The sequence below is a fragment of the Alnus glutinosa genome, chromosome 7 (genome assembly GCF_958979055.1).
Source record: "Alnus glutinosa chromosome 7, dhAlnGlut1.1, whole genome shotgun sequence".
Lineage (NCBI taxonomy): Eukaryota > Viridiplantae > Streptophyta > Magnoliopsida > Fagales > Betulaceae > Alnus > Alnus glutinosa.
In genome coordinates, this window is record NC_084892.1 from 6,634,829 (window position 1) to 6,651,708 (window position 16,880).

The window sequence follows — 16,880 nt, forward strand, 5'->3', positions numbered from 1 at the left end:
TCCAAAAAACGATTTATGATTTTCAAAACCGTAAATGTTTTTCAAAAATTAAAGAGACTTTTACGGTCATACTGAAAATGATTTTCGTTGATCATCATTTTCAGTTGCACCAAAGACCAGAAAATACAAAAAATGTTTTTACGTTCAAACAACGGAGGATAAGTCACCGTAGAAATCCTTGCCTATATATATATATATATATATATATATCAGTAATTGTGAGGGTGATACTGTTAATCAAATTCTTCCATGATTCTCAGTAATTGCATTTAATTGTTAATTTTTTTAAAAGAAAAAAAAAAAAAAAAAAAAGCAATTTATAATATTTTGGATTTCTCTTGATCGGTAAATCAATATATGAACTTGTCGTTAATTCGCTTTTGAAATTTCCTCGGATTCTAAGCGTACGGACATCCAGTTTGTTACAAAAGTTATATGTTCGATTGGATGGTAGTGTATATAATTTCATTAATAATTGCCCACAAACAAGGGCATATATGCACTGAATGCCGATGTGACCTCAATCCTTTAGAATTCTATTGGAGCTCAAAAGAATCATTGCTCTCCATAATTTCAAGTAATTATAATTATATATTATATATAGTTAAAATATGTAAAATATATATTTATATATATATCAACAATTAATTTAAAAGAACAATCTAAATATAACACTAATGGGTGGCAGTGGGTTAAAAAAACCTAACAAATATAATTATATAACAAATGTGCAGAAGGTTAAGAAATGAGTCTCAAATTTTATTTTATTTTTTGTTTGATTTAGCATGACATGTAGACATAGTATTTTAACATTTGCTAAAATAACTTCATGGAAAGACACAAACCCCATCCCAAAAAAAACACACACACACACACAGTCACTAGTCACTAGTCACTAGTCACTGCATCATGAGGAGGAAGACTATCATTAACATAAATTATCCACCTTTTCACCATTTGTGTCTCTTCCGAGATCTCCAAAAAATTGGCAAATATCTTGATTTAGAATAAGGGCACCCAAAAAAACGGAAAAGATTTTGGCAATCTTCTTTCCCAACTTGCTCATTTTCCTGTGAAGCTAAATGACTTAAATAAGTTTTTCCTTGATAAATATAACAAAGCTGCTGCCACAGAAGCACGCTCAACCCTATCTCCACCGAAACAGTTGAAACAAAAAGATATACCAGAACAAGTCCTCTTGCGGATAGTAGCAGTGCAGACCTTAGCAAAGCTACAAAAACTTCCATCATAACTCCGAAAGCTAAATCCATGTTAAACCCGTTTAGACGGCCAATCTTATACGTTAATGGTGGCCATATGTGCAGCCCTGCATATGCAGACATGATTGATACATAGATTGCACTGATGACAGCTGAAATGAGGAAGAGAATGAAATGTCGGTGATTTGCGGCACCAACACAGTTCCCAATCTGCAATATAATTATTATAATTGTTAGCAACTCATTTGCTCTACTTTTCACAGAAAAGAAACATTCCAAACTACTAGTTCAATAAAATGACAGATAACCCAATTTGATAATTCAGGCAACATCTTCCAAAGTAACTAGTCTAAGGTTGTAAAACAATCTGACTATAAGACATATTTACAAACAAGTTTTAGCACATCAGGCATTCAAGTAGAGAACCATTTCACATATCCCTTCTTTTTCTCTGATTCCTCCTCTACAACCTATCACAAAATTAAACACAAGTCTTCTTTTGAGCTGCCCTTGCAAAGCTCAAACCTGAAAACCTGATATTCCTCATAGATGCTTAATCCATGTCCGTAATTACTGAGGAAAACCTCTTCTGGTTTGCAGATGCACTAACTGATAAGTTCAACCATCTTGTACATGTGCATGATGATTATTATTTGTTGTCCATATTGTTCATAGTGCAAATCCAAAAAGAGTTCTCAGGCTCAAGTTTTTTGTGCGCAAATTCTTATTGGTTATCAAAAACTAAGGAGCTATTTCTGGACGTATGCAAGTCGACAAAGAAGAAAAGCAGAAAGGCATTATTTGGAATCTCAATAGACCATTAAAGATTGAAAGCAAACTCAAGGACGTGTTTCCTCTCACCTGGAGGGATTGATGCAAAGCATGTTGGAAAATGCCTTTACAAACACTTCAAGCATTCTCTTTTTTAAGGATTTGCTAAAGTTCTAACATCAGCTTTTTGGAGATTTGCTGAATGAAATTTCAGTCAATGTTTGTAGCTGTTTCTCTCCCTATCTGTTAGGGATTCAGGTAGGTGTTCTTGCTAATTTGATAGCTTGAGTTAGCTCTCCGATTTCCATTCTTAAATTCTACTATTTCCTAATCAGTTATCCAGGATTTATTTTCCATACACAGTATTTTGAATTTCACTTTAGATGCCATTTCTTTCAAATCTAAGATCATACAATCGAGAACCTCTTCAAAGTTCAAACAAATCTTTGAATTCCCCCTTAATGCCTCAGCCACTATCTCTTGGAGCCTTTTCTATCAGTTGAAATTCTGATGCGCTAAATGAGAAAATAGAATCTGAGCCAAAAGGGTTTAACAATACATTTCACATTGATTTATAGCAAAGAGGTTCCAATGTCCAATCAATTATCTTTTTCCCTTTTCTTTTTTTCTTCCTTTTTTCATAAATTGTATCTAATACCTGTATACTTTAATTCTATAGTTCAAACAGAAAAAAGGAAAAAGTTTTAACTTAATTGTGGAAGGGTAGAAACAATGAATAAAAAAATATTCTTTTTTTATATATATAAGTAAACACAATTCAAGAAAAGTGCAAAAGGCGCAACCCAAGAATATAAAAAGTATACAAGAGAAACACCAAACTAGAAGAAGAAAAAAGATCAAGAAAAACATGCAAGCCAGAAATATTTAAGTAAAAAACAATTATCCAGTAGTAAAGAGCCTTGAAGAAAAAATCCTTTAATTCCACTACCGTCCATTCAAAGTATTCAAAACTTCAATCATTTTTTTTCACTCCAAAGGCACCACATAAGACAAGACAATACCATTTTTCGTATAGCAGCATTCTGAAACCTACTAAAATGTGTTTTCTAGAAAGCAAAGAGGCCTACCACTCAACTAGGCATGAGCCAAGACAACCCTACTAGGCTGAAGATAGTATTCCAAAAGGCACTAGCCATCTCACAATGAAGTAAAAGGTAGTTTACTGGCCCCCTACTCTTTTTACACATATAACATCAAACAACAATGACATGCCACTTTCTAAGATTATTCATGTTTAGTATCTTTCATAAGGCAACCAACCAAGCAAAGAACACTACTCTTAAGGGAGTCATATTCCGCCAAATACTCCTCCAAGGAAAGGAGTACTGACATGGGAAACAAAGACATTGTAGTAAGATTTAACATCAAACAATCATTCTTAAAATGTACCCAACAAAGCTTGTCTTTGCCATCCCATCTTAATCTGCAGGAGTACAACAAATTGAAGAAAGAGGTAAAGGAATCCATCTCCCAATCGTGAATCACTCTAAGAAAGTTAACATTCCACTTATGAGAGTCACTATAAGTCTCAAAATGATCTACAATTGAAGCATCCTTACAAAAGGGCCAAATTGAACAAGTCCGGAAAAAGCTGCCTTGAGGGCCTTATCCTTACACCGTGCATCATGCCAGAATCTAATTTTGAAACCATCACCGACCCCAAATCTAGTATGAGAAACGTCAATACTCGCCTACACGCACCAACGAGAGAGAGAGAGAGAGAGAATTCTCTCAAGCTCCAACACAAGTAAAACTATTCCCGATAATCCAATCTTAAGAAAGTTAGACCATGCACTAACTAGTGTCGATTGTGAAAGTTCCTTCCCGAGCTCCGAAGTACAATTTTTAACTCCAGGTATCTCGGACCACTCTCCCTTGGTGATCAAGTTGGCCGAATTTCTTAAGGTCAAGAAACTATGAAAGTTCTTTTTTATTTTTAATTATTTTTGGATCAAGCATCTAGATTTCTTGCCTTTGGTTGAGAAAGCCTATGGGAAGTCAGCTTCTGACACGCCTATATACCAGCTTTGTACTAAATGAAAAATAATAACAATAATATATATAAAACAATAATAATTGAACTTAGAACTAACAGAGTTGAAAGAGAGGTATCTGACCTCCCAAATCATTAAGTCATAACTAGGTATAAATCGGTGGAACTACAATGGTGAGTTAAGCAAAACCCCATGAATGATAGTCTTCACAGTAAAGAAATTTCTATTGTTAAGAATATAGTGACATTTTCGGAGTTAAGGAGAGCTTCCTTAGACAAAAGTCTTGTCTTCAGTGGTTGAATCTTGGAGAACAGAATTCCAAGTTTCTCTTCAACGCCTTGAAACCATTATAAACGGAGCAAGATTGTTTCAATCTGTGGGAAAGATGGAACAAAGATTGACAATCCAAAATGTTAAAGAATAAATAGTGAGGGACTTCAACAAGCTACTTAGTGCTATTCTTCATAACAAACTGATTGATCTAACTACTCTTGAAAAAGCTCTACCAACGCTGATTGCTCAAGATCAGGTTGTATACTTGGGTAGGGAGGTCAATGAAGACGATATCACATTCATCCTCTTTTCCTTGAAGGAGAACAAAATTACTGATCTGGAGGGCTCTAATGCAACTTTTTTCTCAAAAACGCTTGGAGTATTGTTGGGAAGGGTGCCGTGAAGGCTATAAAGGATTTCTTTGATAACAGCTGCTTGCTCAAGAAAGTTAATGTAACAACTATAGCTTTGATCCCAAAGATACCCAACCTGACAAAATTGAAGGATTTCAGACCTATCTCCTACTACAATATGATCTACAAGTGTTAGCTAAAATCCTCACTAACAGGATCAAGTCGCAACTCCCCCACTTGGCAAGAAGCAACAAACAACGTTTTTCGAAGGGAGGAGAGAACCAGTAACAATATCTTACTCTCTTTGGATCTCTTGAGGATCTATCATCGTAATCAACATATGCCTCGTTGTGCCTTGAAAACAGACTTCATAAAAGCTTATGACACGCTCCATTGGTAGTTCTTCCTTGTAGTGCTAACAATAGTGGGGTTTCCAAAGAATGTTATACAATGGATCAGGGAATGTATCTCGATACAAGATTTTCTATTTGCATTAATAAGGAATTAAACGTTTTTTTTTTCTCGAAAGGTAAGTGTCTTCATCAAGGAGGCTCCATGTTGCCTTATTTCTTTGTGATATGATGGCCTTTTCAAGGCTATTGAACAGCATGGTTGAGGAGGGTGTTTCAGATTTTATTAGAGGTGTGAGAAAGATAGCATATCTTAGTTGTATTTTGCAGATGACTTATTGATATTTTGCAGGGGTGAACTAGATTTGGTCACTAAGATAGCTGGTTGCTTCAAGCAGTTGAAAGATCTTTCGGGCCTCTCTCCTAATCCTGAAAGAGTGATATATTTACTAGTGGGATCTCAAACAGTGTCAAAAAACAACCTTTTGACATCCTTGACTACAAAGTGGGTACACTCCCAGTCAGATACTTTGGGATTCCTTTGACCTCCTCCCATCTCCTGACTTCTAATTGCAGGGTCTTGATGAATCGCATAGTGACCCAGGCGAAGATCTGGACTGCTGGAGCACTTTCATATGTAGGACGACTCTAGTTAACAGAGTCCATCCTTTTTGCAGTTCAAGTCTATTGGTCAGTCTTGTTTATTCATCCTAAGGTAGTTATCAAGAAAGTGGAAATCACCCTGAAGGCCTCTCTATGGTCACACAGAGAGCTTAAATCAAAAGGGTCTAAAGTAGTTCCCAGCCTGATTCGCAAATTAATATTTGTTGCAGTGGAATACACCATTTGTAGAGTGAGAAATGCACGGACTTACCATGACAAATCTAAACAGGTTTGTAATGTCATTCAGGATATTATGTTTTGTGTTAGATCTAGAATTGAGACTCTCCATGACCTTGAACCATCTCAAGAAAATAGAAGACAACAAAGATCATGGAAGATTTCAGAGGAGGGATTAGATAGAGCTATTAATCAAGGTATAATTCTCCAGGTCACCTTTTCGCACAACTGGGTAGATACCCCACTGTATGCTTGGAGGCATCCCAGCACACTGAATCGCCGCAAGGATGAATGAAGAATTGGTAGTCACAAACAAGATAATCTCTATGATGGAGTGGAATATCCCACAGAAATAGCCAATAGAAAAACAATGGGGTACACTGCCCACACTCCACCGCCAGGATTTCAAAAAAAAAAAAAAGTATTTGGGAGGAGGGTGTGGTGAGAAGGGTATGTTCTCTTAATCAAGTCTTTTATTTTATCGGTGTATGCCTAAAAAAAAAAGGAACATAAGTGATGGTCTTATGCCTCCAGAACTTCTTTTCAGTACTGACTTGAGGAATACTAACATGAATGTTCACAACCCGAAAAGGAAAATTCAATAAACTTTCCATGTACATGATTCAAGTGGGTGGCAAAACACCCAATTAACATATGTCAAGTGAGTTAATAATAATAAGCAAGGTAATTAGAAAAAAAATTAATAAAAAGCAAAGGTGATAAGCACTTACAAATGGGCAATGATGATCCATATCCAATACACACATTCCGCACGAACAGCAATGATGAGTCCTAGGTGATTTTGGTTTTGAGCAATGGTGACAAAAGGTATAATTCTCCAGGTCACCTTTTCCCACAACTGGGTAGAAACCCCACTGTATGCTTGGAGGCATGCCAGCACACTGAAACGCCACAAGGATGAATGAAGAAATGGTAGTCACGGACAAGACAATTGTTATGATGGAGTGGAATATCCCACAGAAATAGTTAATAGAAAAAACAATGGGGTACACTGCCCATACTCCACCACCTGCATTTTTTTATAAAAAAAAAAAAAAAAAAAAAAAAAAAAATGTACCAAGGTGAGATGTAAAAAGATATCCAGGAATATGTGATTCACAAATTGACGTTACTAAGTAGAGCACTAAGACTCTCCATGATGGAAAATGTGGGTGTCAAAACTTAGGATTAAAATAAGAATTATGCAATACATTTTGTGCAAAATAATGTGGCTATGTGCAGCGTTGCTTATCATTGGACATAATAAACTTAACAAATGAACCACGGTAGAATATTTAACACTGGAACACAAGTTAACCCATATGGTACATCAATTGTTTGAGGCAATATCTCAAGAACAAGAAGTCACAAGTGTAACTTCCGCAGTACTTGTGACTTCCGCAGATTACTAATGCTTTGTTCTTTTCCTTTCTTTAGCTAAATATGAATCACACACCCTTTCCAGGGGACCTAAACTAAGGATACTTGGGTTTGTGGGTGATAACATGCGTAATAAAATCCAAATAAACTTCAAGGAAGAGAGCCTTAAACTAAAGGAAGATTTATAGGAACGGTATAAAAAGTACAAACTTTAGCTCTTAAAAAAACTATAAGGCAGGAATTGTTCTACCCTCTTGCAAGTATTTAACACTGTCAAGCAAAAGAGAAAGGAGAAAAGATCCACCACAATTGACATCTCACACAAAGCAATGTCAATAAAACTAATAAGAAATCCAAAGAAAATATCTTTCTACAAGCGAAATACTTTTCTTTTCTTTTTTGATAAGTTATTCAATCTTAATAGAAAGCGAAAGGGGTGCAACCCAAGTACATAGGGAGTATATAAGAGAAACACCCACTTAGGAAAGGAAAAACAACAACAAATCCAAAAATTCCAGAAAATTAGAAAAGCGAGAACTACTTGTAGTAGTTATCCACCCGTAACGGGTTTTGAATATAATATCTTTTGACTCTACCACTAATTTCACGCAATCTTCAAAGTTTCGGGAGTTGCATTTTCTCTAGATGCACCACATCACACAGAAGGGAATCAATATAAATTAGAGTTAAATTACAATTGCTTAGTAGAATCAATTGTAATTAATAGTAACCTGTAACAAGTGACAAGTCATGAGACGACATGTGTCGTAGGCCTATTGGAGCTAGTTATATTGTTATATTTTCCCCTTTAGGTCCCTCTTCAAGATAATGTAATTTGACTGTAGTGTAAAGGGCCTTTAATTTTTAATCCAGTGTAAAGTCCTAATGGGGCTAGTCTTACAAGACATGGGCTAGGGTTTTAAACCAAGCCCAAGTCAAGCATCCAAGACACAAGGCTAGGGTTTCCCACCCTAGCCTTGGTCGTGTTTTATGAGTGGCGGCCAAGGGGAATTAAACCTCCCCTTGGCCGTGTACTGCTAGGACTAGAAGAAGTGTTTTCTCCACCTCTCTAAGTAATCTAAGCCTATAAATATGAGGTCTCTTAGGAGGCATAAGCATAACACACAATTCAGAAAATTGAGAGCTAAAGTTCTCAAGAGCTTTTGCGCTCAAATACACAACAGAATTCTAGTTTTCTCAATAATTGAGAACCAGTTTTGAGAGCCCACTCTCTTGGTCATCTTCAATCATTGAAGAGAATGCTTAAAGGTTCTACAATCCCAAGGGCAGCCATGTTCTACACAAAAAGAAGAAAAGAAAAATCAAAAAGCCCTATAAGCCAAGGAGTGGCCGATTCTCAAGGTTGTGCACTCTTCTTATGCAATTTTTTTTTTAATGCATGATCTAACCTTGTCTATCTTTGAAACAACCATTAATTTTTTGAGATTATTCCGTTGCGCACTTGATGCACATGTTGATCCCAACACCTCCACTTTCAACAACCATATCAAGCTCAATTTGCCCAAAATCACTGCTTGATAGACACCTTTACTTCTCTCAGCTGACCAAAATCCTTCATTCCCAACTTCCGACCGTATCTCAAATGCCTTTTCTTCCACGTAGAAAAATCTTGAGAATTTCAGGCCAAACAATTCGAGAGGGTACACTTTGCAATGAGAAGCCAACCTGAACGTACACTTTATAATGTATGGCACATGAGAAAGCCTCTAAGTTTGACAATTGTAACAAAGTAGTGTGCTATAGTAAGGCACTATCACCCCATGCAGCAGTTCTACGCTTACAATTAGGGATAGTTTGTATATGCAGCCCAAATTACAAGCTTATGGCATCATCCGGGAGGTAAAGCATAACACCAATGTCCCACATTGAGAAGATGATGAGTACCCCACATAGAGTCTGTGGTTTATAAAAATAATCATAAATGCTCAGTCCCACATTGCCTAGTTGGTATATGAAACTGGGCTTTAAAAGTAATTCTAGGGAAGCTCCAAATCGACTAATCATTTTGGGGCGATAACGCATATCTTGCTAGCATTTTTCCTGAATCGTTACAAATTGTATTAGAACCACCTAGTAACGTCAAGCTATGTGGTACTGGAACACTGCATGACGTAACCCTGACGAGGACGTCTAGGGTTTAAGGAGGGGAGTTTGTAACACCCATGAACATTGGAAAGATGAGGAGTAACCCACATAGAGTAAATGGTTTATAACAATAGTCATAAGTGCTATATGAAATTGAACTTTATAATGGATTCTAGGGAAGCTCCAAATTGACTAGTCTTTTTGGGTGATAGCGCAGATATAACTAACATTTTTTCCTGGGTCGTTACATAAAGTGTACTCTTTGTCGACAAGGGTGTGAAGACCATAAAAACTTGTTCTTCTCTTACACCTTCTCAAAGCAAATATAGCGCCATATTTGTAACAAGTGCAACATTCTATGGTCCCCAAGAACTTGGGAGGAAAATGTTTGCTAGATGTCTCAAAGGTTCAAAAGCAAGTTCCTTTGTAGCTTGATATGCAAACTTATGTTTGCTGCAGCCGCGTACTCTATATGGAGAGAAAGAAATGCAAGGATCTGTCATGATAGAACCAAACATGTTTGTAATATAATTTCAGTATCAGGTTGTGTTAGGGCTAGAATCAACACCCTCCATGGTTTTGATCCATCTCAAGAAAATAGACGGTTGTTTCAGAGGAGATGTTGCAAAAAAAGAGTAGTCTATGTCGTCTCTTTGAGTTGGATGGAGTCCTTGTTGTAGGTTAGCTCCCCATCAACTTGGTTGCTTGTATTCTCTTTTCTATGTTGAGGTATACCCTTGTACCTTTGTACAGTTTTTCATTGGATATAATACTTACCTTATCTAAAATATAGTTGGTCTTTTACAAGAGGAAAAATATTTTTTGTAAAAGTAATGCAATTTATTAATAAGCGCAGAGGGGTGAAACCTTAGCACACAAGAAGTATACAAGAGATAACCCCCACTAATGATGAAAAGAATAACAGAACAACAGGGAAATATTGATGAGGTTTGTTGCCAATATTGACATCATCTTTTGACCTGTTTTTCCTATCATAGATTTTCCTATTTACAACAAATAACATACGTCATACTACTAACCCATTAATATGTTGTTGGAGACTATTAGGCTAATAAACAAAATATTCGGGCCACAAGGGCTTTTAGCAACATTGCCACTAAGACTGCACATTGTTACTATACACATTCTTCCCTTTAGTTTAAGCCTCAAAATGTCTTTGTTGGGAACAGGTCCATTTTTTTTTTTCCTTTTTTGTGTCTGAACAGGTCTTCATGGAGCCACTAGAATTAATTCAAAACTATCAGACTCATCAAATTTAAGTTCGAAAACTCATACTTTCTAGTCATTCGAATTTCATTCTCAATCTAAGTTTTGATAAGATTTTTTTTTTTTTTTTGAATTCTCAATCTAAGTTATTGAGCTAAACCAATTTTACTTGACCGTCTCTTGATGAAAGAAAGGCTGACACTATTTTACATACATCAATTAAAATTTTGACTGGTAATGATCATCTGTAGGAGTGAAACAGATACTGTTCCTGGTTATGAACTGTCAAAAGAACAGGGGCAGGGGAGGGAGGGAGGGAAGTGGGGGAACCATCTCAATCATATCACAAAGAGCTACTTAAGGAGATGTATTGACTTACATATCACAAAGAGCATAAACACAAGGAGGACACAAAGAAAGCACCGGTCACGCAAGCGTCTCCACCAAGAGCACCTGCTTCCACATTTCCGTGGGTTTTGATTCGTTATGGCCCCACACCAGCCACACTTGAAAATAGGTGCATTAGATGGAAGAAGAAGGCGTAATCCACAGCCCCAGCATATTGCCTCATGATCCTCACTGTCTGTTCTTATAAAAAGCTCCTATAATGTGACCCTTATATTAGCAAAAAGTTATAAGATTATAAAGGCAATGAACAAAAAAGATCACCTCAAAAGCCATATGCATACAACCACTAGTCATATAAACTCGCCCACATAGGGGCGGAACCAGTTGGGGCGACCCCCGTTGACCCGCCCAAATTTTTTTTACCCCATGTTTTCTTTCCTCTCTTGCCAATCATTGGAAGAAAAAAAATGACCCCGTGAAAGACCCACCTGCATTGACTCTCTCTCTCGATGGGCTCTGCTATGTGTGTGAGACGGTTGGTGGTGGTCGAAGTGCTGTTGTCTGCCGTTGATGTTTGTGGTCTGGGGGACAGCAGATGAAGCTGTGGTGGTGGAGAGACGGCGACCCGTGTTTGACGTGGTCTATCTCCTTCATGCGTCGTTGGTTTCGAGTGAAATGGGTCTACCGTCACGGGGCTGTTTGGGCTGTGGGCTGACGGCGTGGTGGTTCTGTGGTTAGCGGCGGGTCTGGGATGCCTGGTGCTTGGGTGGGGCAGGCCGTGTGATGGGTTCTGTCCCGATTGTTGCCTACAGCACGGGGTGGATTTGGGTGTTGGGTGGCGGCGGCCGGAAGCGTGGGGTGGCCGGATTTTGCTGACGTTTGCTCGGTTTTTGGGTCGGATGGATGACGTGGCTGTATGGGGATCTTCTGTTTGTATCGATAGAATATAAGGTGCACAATCATGTGTTATTTCATACGGTTAGCTTGCCTTGACTAGTTGACTTCGGAAAAAACAAAAAAAAAAAAAAAAAATACCAAAACTATTATCAGTCAAACGTAAATTTTGTAAATTTAATTTATCTTCTCAAATATGTTGTTTTAATTTTGTTTTTTTATTTTTTATACCATCCAAAAATAATTTTTTTAAAAAAAAAAAATTGGTATTTACAATTTTAAAAACAATAAAAAATAATATAAAAAATAAATAAATTACACATTCAAATGAGCCCTAAGCTAAACGGTCAAATCATCTTGCATAAATCCCACGACTATTATAACCCCCTATCAAATCCTCGAGATGATCATGTACCGCCTTAATGACCATCAAATCACCTTGTTCCTAATTACCATTCACTTCTTCCATAATGCCATCCATATCCCTATCAATAACCACTAGCTTCTTTCGTAATGCCATTCATATCCCCACCATTCATATCCCAATCAAATCATCAACAAATTGTTCAATTTTTGTGTCTAAGGGCAACTCCAGCTAGTTGTTAAAGATAGCAACCTCAAAGAAGTATAAAACATCATGGAAGGGTTACAAAAATACTTTTGACATATCTATCATTTTGTATGGGATGTAACCTACTCCACATGAGCTTTACTTCATGTGAGAGGGTGAATATATAAGAGGTGTGTAATGAGTATTTTTTTATCTTTTTCCTTTACCCAATAACGTAGAAGTCTTGTGCGTTCAAATTTAGCTCTTCCATTGCAAGTTTAACCTTTGTATCTTGGTTGGGTGCGGCTAAATGGCTAGGTGTTCGGGTTGTGGATAGTGCTACTATTAGACGGCGGTGAAAGACTGTTGCAATGGGAGCTAGTAGCTTACGATGAGAGGGAGAGGGAGAAAGAAAACAAAACAAACAAAATTAAAAAATATTATTAGAATGTAGAATAAAGAAGTTGGAGTGTGTATAAAAAAGGCAATAGCTAAAGTATAAAATTTGTAATTTTTCAGTATTTATTTTCGATATGAATAATGCTACACACACTTTCACTTTTCTGCACCTATTTCTCCACACCCTTAGTGGCTTTTAAAATTACCATTGAATTAAAATTCAATAAAGATCCATATTAAAGCCAAGGATAGTTTTAAAAGCCATCTAAATGTGATAATAAATTGGTATGAAGAAATGGAAGCGTGTGTAGCATTATTCTTTCACTATTACTATTAAAGACGCTTTAATAATAAATGAGGTTACTTTTGGCATTTTGAGAAATTGCCTTGATAAACAGCAATTTCTCAACCTGTAAGGCTCAACCATTGCACCCTTGAAACATCCGTTAATTTCTTCACAAGGACATTCATAAACCCTCTTTTTTTTTCTTTTTTTTTTTGAACACTAGAATTCTTCTCATTAAAAGAGAGATGACCAAGTTACAGTCTAGAGACCAAAAAGTCTCTGAAAGAAACATCAGAAATGAAAAGAGGTATCTCCTCAATCCAACTATAAGACAAGCATTTAGAAGAAGCCTCTCTAGCTAATTGGTGGGCAACAACATTTGCTTCTCTACAACAATGAAACCAAGAGCAAGAAATAAATTCAGAAGCATCTTTTCTAATAGCTTCTACAAAGTGCCCAATTTTAACATAAGGGGAGCTTGGATCACAAATTGCTTTAACCACTTGAAGGGAGTCACCTTCACATGTAATCTTTGAAAAACCCATTTCTTTGCAAAAATTTAGAGCTGAATAGGCAGCCATACATTCTGCCAAGAGGGGATTTGCTTCAACCATGCAAGCACAACATTTAGCACCCACAATCACTCCATCATCATTTCTAATAACACAACCCCAACCAACAACTCCATTTCTAGTATTTAAAGAGGCATCCCAATTTACTTTTACACACCTTAAATTTGGGCATTTCCAAGATTTGCTACTATTAAGGGTGCTGGAATGTAACTGCCTAGCCATTTCATCCTTCTTAAGAGCTGACTGATACTCCTCATGGTGCCGAGAAGCATCCTTGAAGACAGTCAAAGGGGAAGAAAATTGGCCCTCAAAAACCAGCTTATTCCTTCTCATCCAAATACTACGAAAAACAGCAACCATTAAACTCAAAAAATCATCATCCAGCCTGTTAAACAAGAAAGAAACAAGCTCAACTATACCTGGAAAAAAGGAAGGACATTTATGAAAAACCATAGGACCACTTCCCCAAACATCTTGGGCACTGGGACAACTCCACAAAGCATGAAGAATGAATTCCTCCTGAAATTTGCAACAAGGGCATAAATCATCCTTCATCACACCTTTCTTCAATAAATTTTGTTTAGTAGGAAGCAAATTTTGGCAAGCTCGCCAAAGAAAAATTTTGGAGGAATTAGGAACTTTAAGAGCCCAAAGTTTTTTTCAAAAATTAGCACTACTTACTCTGAAAGAACATTCCCTCTTTTGTTTCCTCAGTAAGTCCAGCCCCAAATGATACGCACTTCTCACAGAGAACAAACCATTAGAAGTACCACTCCAAAAAAAATTATCCGGGGGCAAGGAAGGACATAAAGGGATATTTTTAATGATCTTTGCCACATTAGCTGGAAACATATTATCAATAATAGAGCAATTCCAACCCAGAATAGAAGAATCAATGAGATTTGACACCAAAGCATCAGAAAAAGGATTAGACTCCAGGGGCACACTCAAAGAACCAATATTGAGCAACCAGTTATCTCCCCAAATTTTAATAGACCGTCCATCACCAATTCTCTAGTGAATTCCATGAGAAAAAAGCTCTTTAGCTACCATAAAGCTTCTCCAAATGAAAGAAGGTCTTCTACCTAATTTTGACTCCAAAAAAGAGGAATGGGGGTACTATTTAGCTCTAATAATCTGAGCAATCAAAGAGTCTGAATTTTGAATTAATCTCCAACACTGTTTGTCTAAGAGGGCCTTATTAAACATATATAAGTCTCTAAAACCTAGCCCCCCAGCAGATTTTGATCGCCCCATTTTAGGCCAACTCATCCAATGGATTTTAGAGTTATTGCTCAAGTGCCCCCACAAAAAAGATTGCATTAGCCTATTTAAGTCTTTACAAAGGCTAATAGGAAGAAGAAAAACACTCATGGAATAAGAGGAAATGGCCTGAACAACAGCTTTTAAAAGGATTTATTTACCCGCCAAAGTCAACAATTTGGCCTTCCAATTATTAAGTTTTCGGATAACCTTCTCCTTAATTGCTTTAAAGGCTTTAACCCGACTTTTACCCATCAAAGTAGGAAGACCCAAATAAGAATCATACATATTGGCTTCAGAAAGACCCGACAAAGCCATAATCTCCTGTCTTCTTGAGAGGCATGGATTACGGCTGAAAAACACAGCAGTCTTGTTCAAATTAATATTCTGGCCCAGACCCTCTTTCATAAGTATCAAGAATGTTCAGAAGTCTTCTCCATTCCACTTGATTTGCCTTGCAAAAAACCAAACTATCATCAGCAAAAAATAGGTGAGTGATCTTAGGACCATTTTTGGAAGTGGGAACACCAGAAATAGCCCCCTTAATGTGAGCATGATGTAAAAGAGAACTAAAAGCTTCAGCACAAAGAATAAATAAATAAGGAGAAATACGATCCCCTTATCTAATTCCTCTCGACAGAATAATGTTCTCCACCACATTTCCATTAACCACCACAGAGTAACTGACAGATTTTACACAATTCATGATTAATCCAACCCAAGCATCAGCAAAACCCAGCTTATGCATAACAGCTTCAAGAAAAGACCACTCAACCCTATCAAAAGCTTTACTCATATCAAGTTTTATACCCATATAACCAGTCTTGCTCCACATTCTGGTTTGCATGGTATGCATAGTCTCATACGCAGCAATGATATTATCAGTGATAAGCCGACCAGAAATAAAGCACTTTGAGAGTCAGAAATAATGTCAGGCAGAATAATTTTTAGCCTATTAGCTAAGACTTTAGGTAAAATCTTATAAACCACATTACATAAACTAATAGGCTGAAAATCAGTCACTGATTTAGGATTCTTCATTTTAGGAATAAGAGCAATCACTGTAGAGTTTACATGGGAATCCAAGTTACCAATGTCAAAGAAAAATTTAACTGCATCACATACCTCTTGGTGCAGAACATCCCAGTTTTGTTGGAAGAAAAATGCTGGAAATCCGTCCGGCCCAGGGGCTTTAAGGGGGGCCATTTGATTGAGAGCTAACTGAACTTCTTCTATAGAAACAGGAGCAATCAAATTTTGATTCATTTGAGGTGTGACTTTGGGGGTGATTGTTCTAGTACAACAGTCCACATCTTTAAAATTTTCAGCTCTATACAACCATTAGAAATAATCAATAAAGGCCCATTCAATATCCCTTTGAGACGTCCATTTATTCCCTCTTAAATCAGCAATCTCCTGAATCAGATTCCTGTGGTTTTTTTGAGAGGCACAAGCATGAAAATATTTGGTATTTCTATCTCCATACTTCAGCCAATCTTCTTTGGCTCTTTGCCTCCATTTAAGGTCTTCGGCCTCGAGCAAATTATCCAGCTCTTCCTTTAAAGACATCTCAACTTCTAATTTCCCCGGGCCCCCTTCCTTTTGCACTTTCTCGTAAAGATTCCTCCAATTTTTGAATATCCATAGTCGTCTTGCCGTCATACGTCTTAGCCCAACACTTTAAATCTTTTCTGCAACTATCTAATTTTCTCCTTAAAACAACCCACTTATCAGCAGAACTATCCTTAATTCTCCAAACCTTCTTCACGTTTTTTTTATGATCTTTATGTTTCACCCACCCTGCTTCAAAATGAAATCTTTATTTTTTTCTCCATTGGACTCTGCTAGAACGATCAAGAGAAATGAGCAAAGGACTGTGATCAGAAAAATACCGAGGAAGAACCTCCACTTCAACCACATCAAACATCTTACACCACTCCGGATTTGCAACCGCTCTATCCAATCTTTCCAAAGTAAGAGCTCTTCCTTCTCTGCCATTTGTCCAGGTGTGTTTTTGTCCCTTGTAGCCTAAG

The 16,880-nt window shown here is 37.1% G+C and overlaps 2 protein-coding genes across 2 annotated transcripts; both read right to left on the bottom strand.

Moving 5' to 3' along the window:
- Positions 1 to 738: 738 nt before the first annotated feature.
- On the bottom strand, positions 739 to 11,834 carry LOC133874217 (protein S-acyltransferase 11). The gene is made up of 4 exons (XM_062312086.1): positions 11,372 to 11,834; positions 10,915 to 11,137; positions 6,554 to 6,852; positions 739 to 1,430 (listed from the first exon to the last, which is right to left on the bottom strand). Exons 1-4 carry the CDS (start codon positions 11,375 to 11,377, stop codon positions 951 to 953), a joined length of 1,008 nt encoding a protein of 335 aa, XP_062168070.1. The 5' UTR covers positions 11,378 to 11,834; the 3' UTR covers positions 739 to 950.
- A 3,632-nt stretch (positions 11,835 to 15,466) lies between these two features.
- On the bottom strand, positions 15,467 to 16,509 carry LOC133873189 (uncharacterized). Its single transcript, XM_062310921.1, has 3 exons — positions 16,334 to 16,509; positions 15,973 to 16,177; positions 15,467 to 15,757 (listed from the first exon to the last, which is right to left on the bottom strand). The coding sequence occupies exons 1-3, from the start codon at positions 16,507 to 16,509 to the stop codon at positions 15,467 to 15,469; spliced, it is 672 nt and encodes a 223-aa protein (XP_062166905.1).
- Positions 16,510 to 16,880: the final 371 nt, after the last annotated feature.

What these genes read in the sequence shown, in the direction of transcription:
- LOC133874217 (XM_062312086.1), bottom strand. An exon ending in GTTTATGCTCTTTGTGATAT is followed by an intron (nt 6,853 to 10,914) that starts GTAAGTCAATAC and finishes AAAAAAATGCAG; the next exon opens with GTGGTGGAGTATGGGCAGTG. An exon ending in TGGATCATCATTGCCCATTT is followed by an intron (nt 1,431 to 6,553) that starts GTAAGTGCTTAT and finishes ATTATATTGCAG; the next exon opens with ATTGGGAACTGTGTTGGTGC.
- LOC133873189 (XM_062310921.1), bottom strand. Translation starts at nt 16,509, where the DNA reads ATGACGGCAAGACGACTATGGATATTCAAAAATTGGAGGAATCTTTAC. An exon ending in GCCAAAGAAGATTGGCTGAA is followed by an intron (nt 16,178 to 16,333) that starts GTATGGAGATAG and finishes ATGGTTGTATAG; the next exon opens with AGCTGAAAATTTTAAAGATG. An exon ending in GGGATGTTCTGCACCAAGAG is followed by an intron (nt 15,758 to 15,972) that starts GTATGTGATGCA and finishes TGACTCTCAAAG; the next exon opens with TGCTTTATTTCTGGTCGGCT.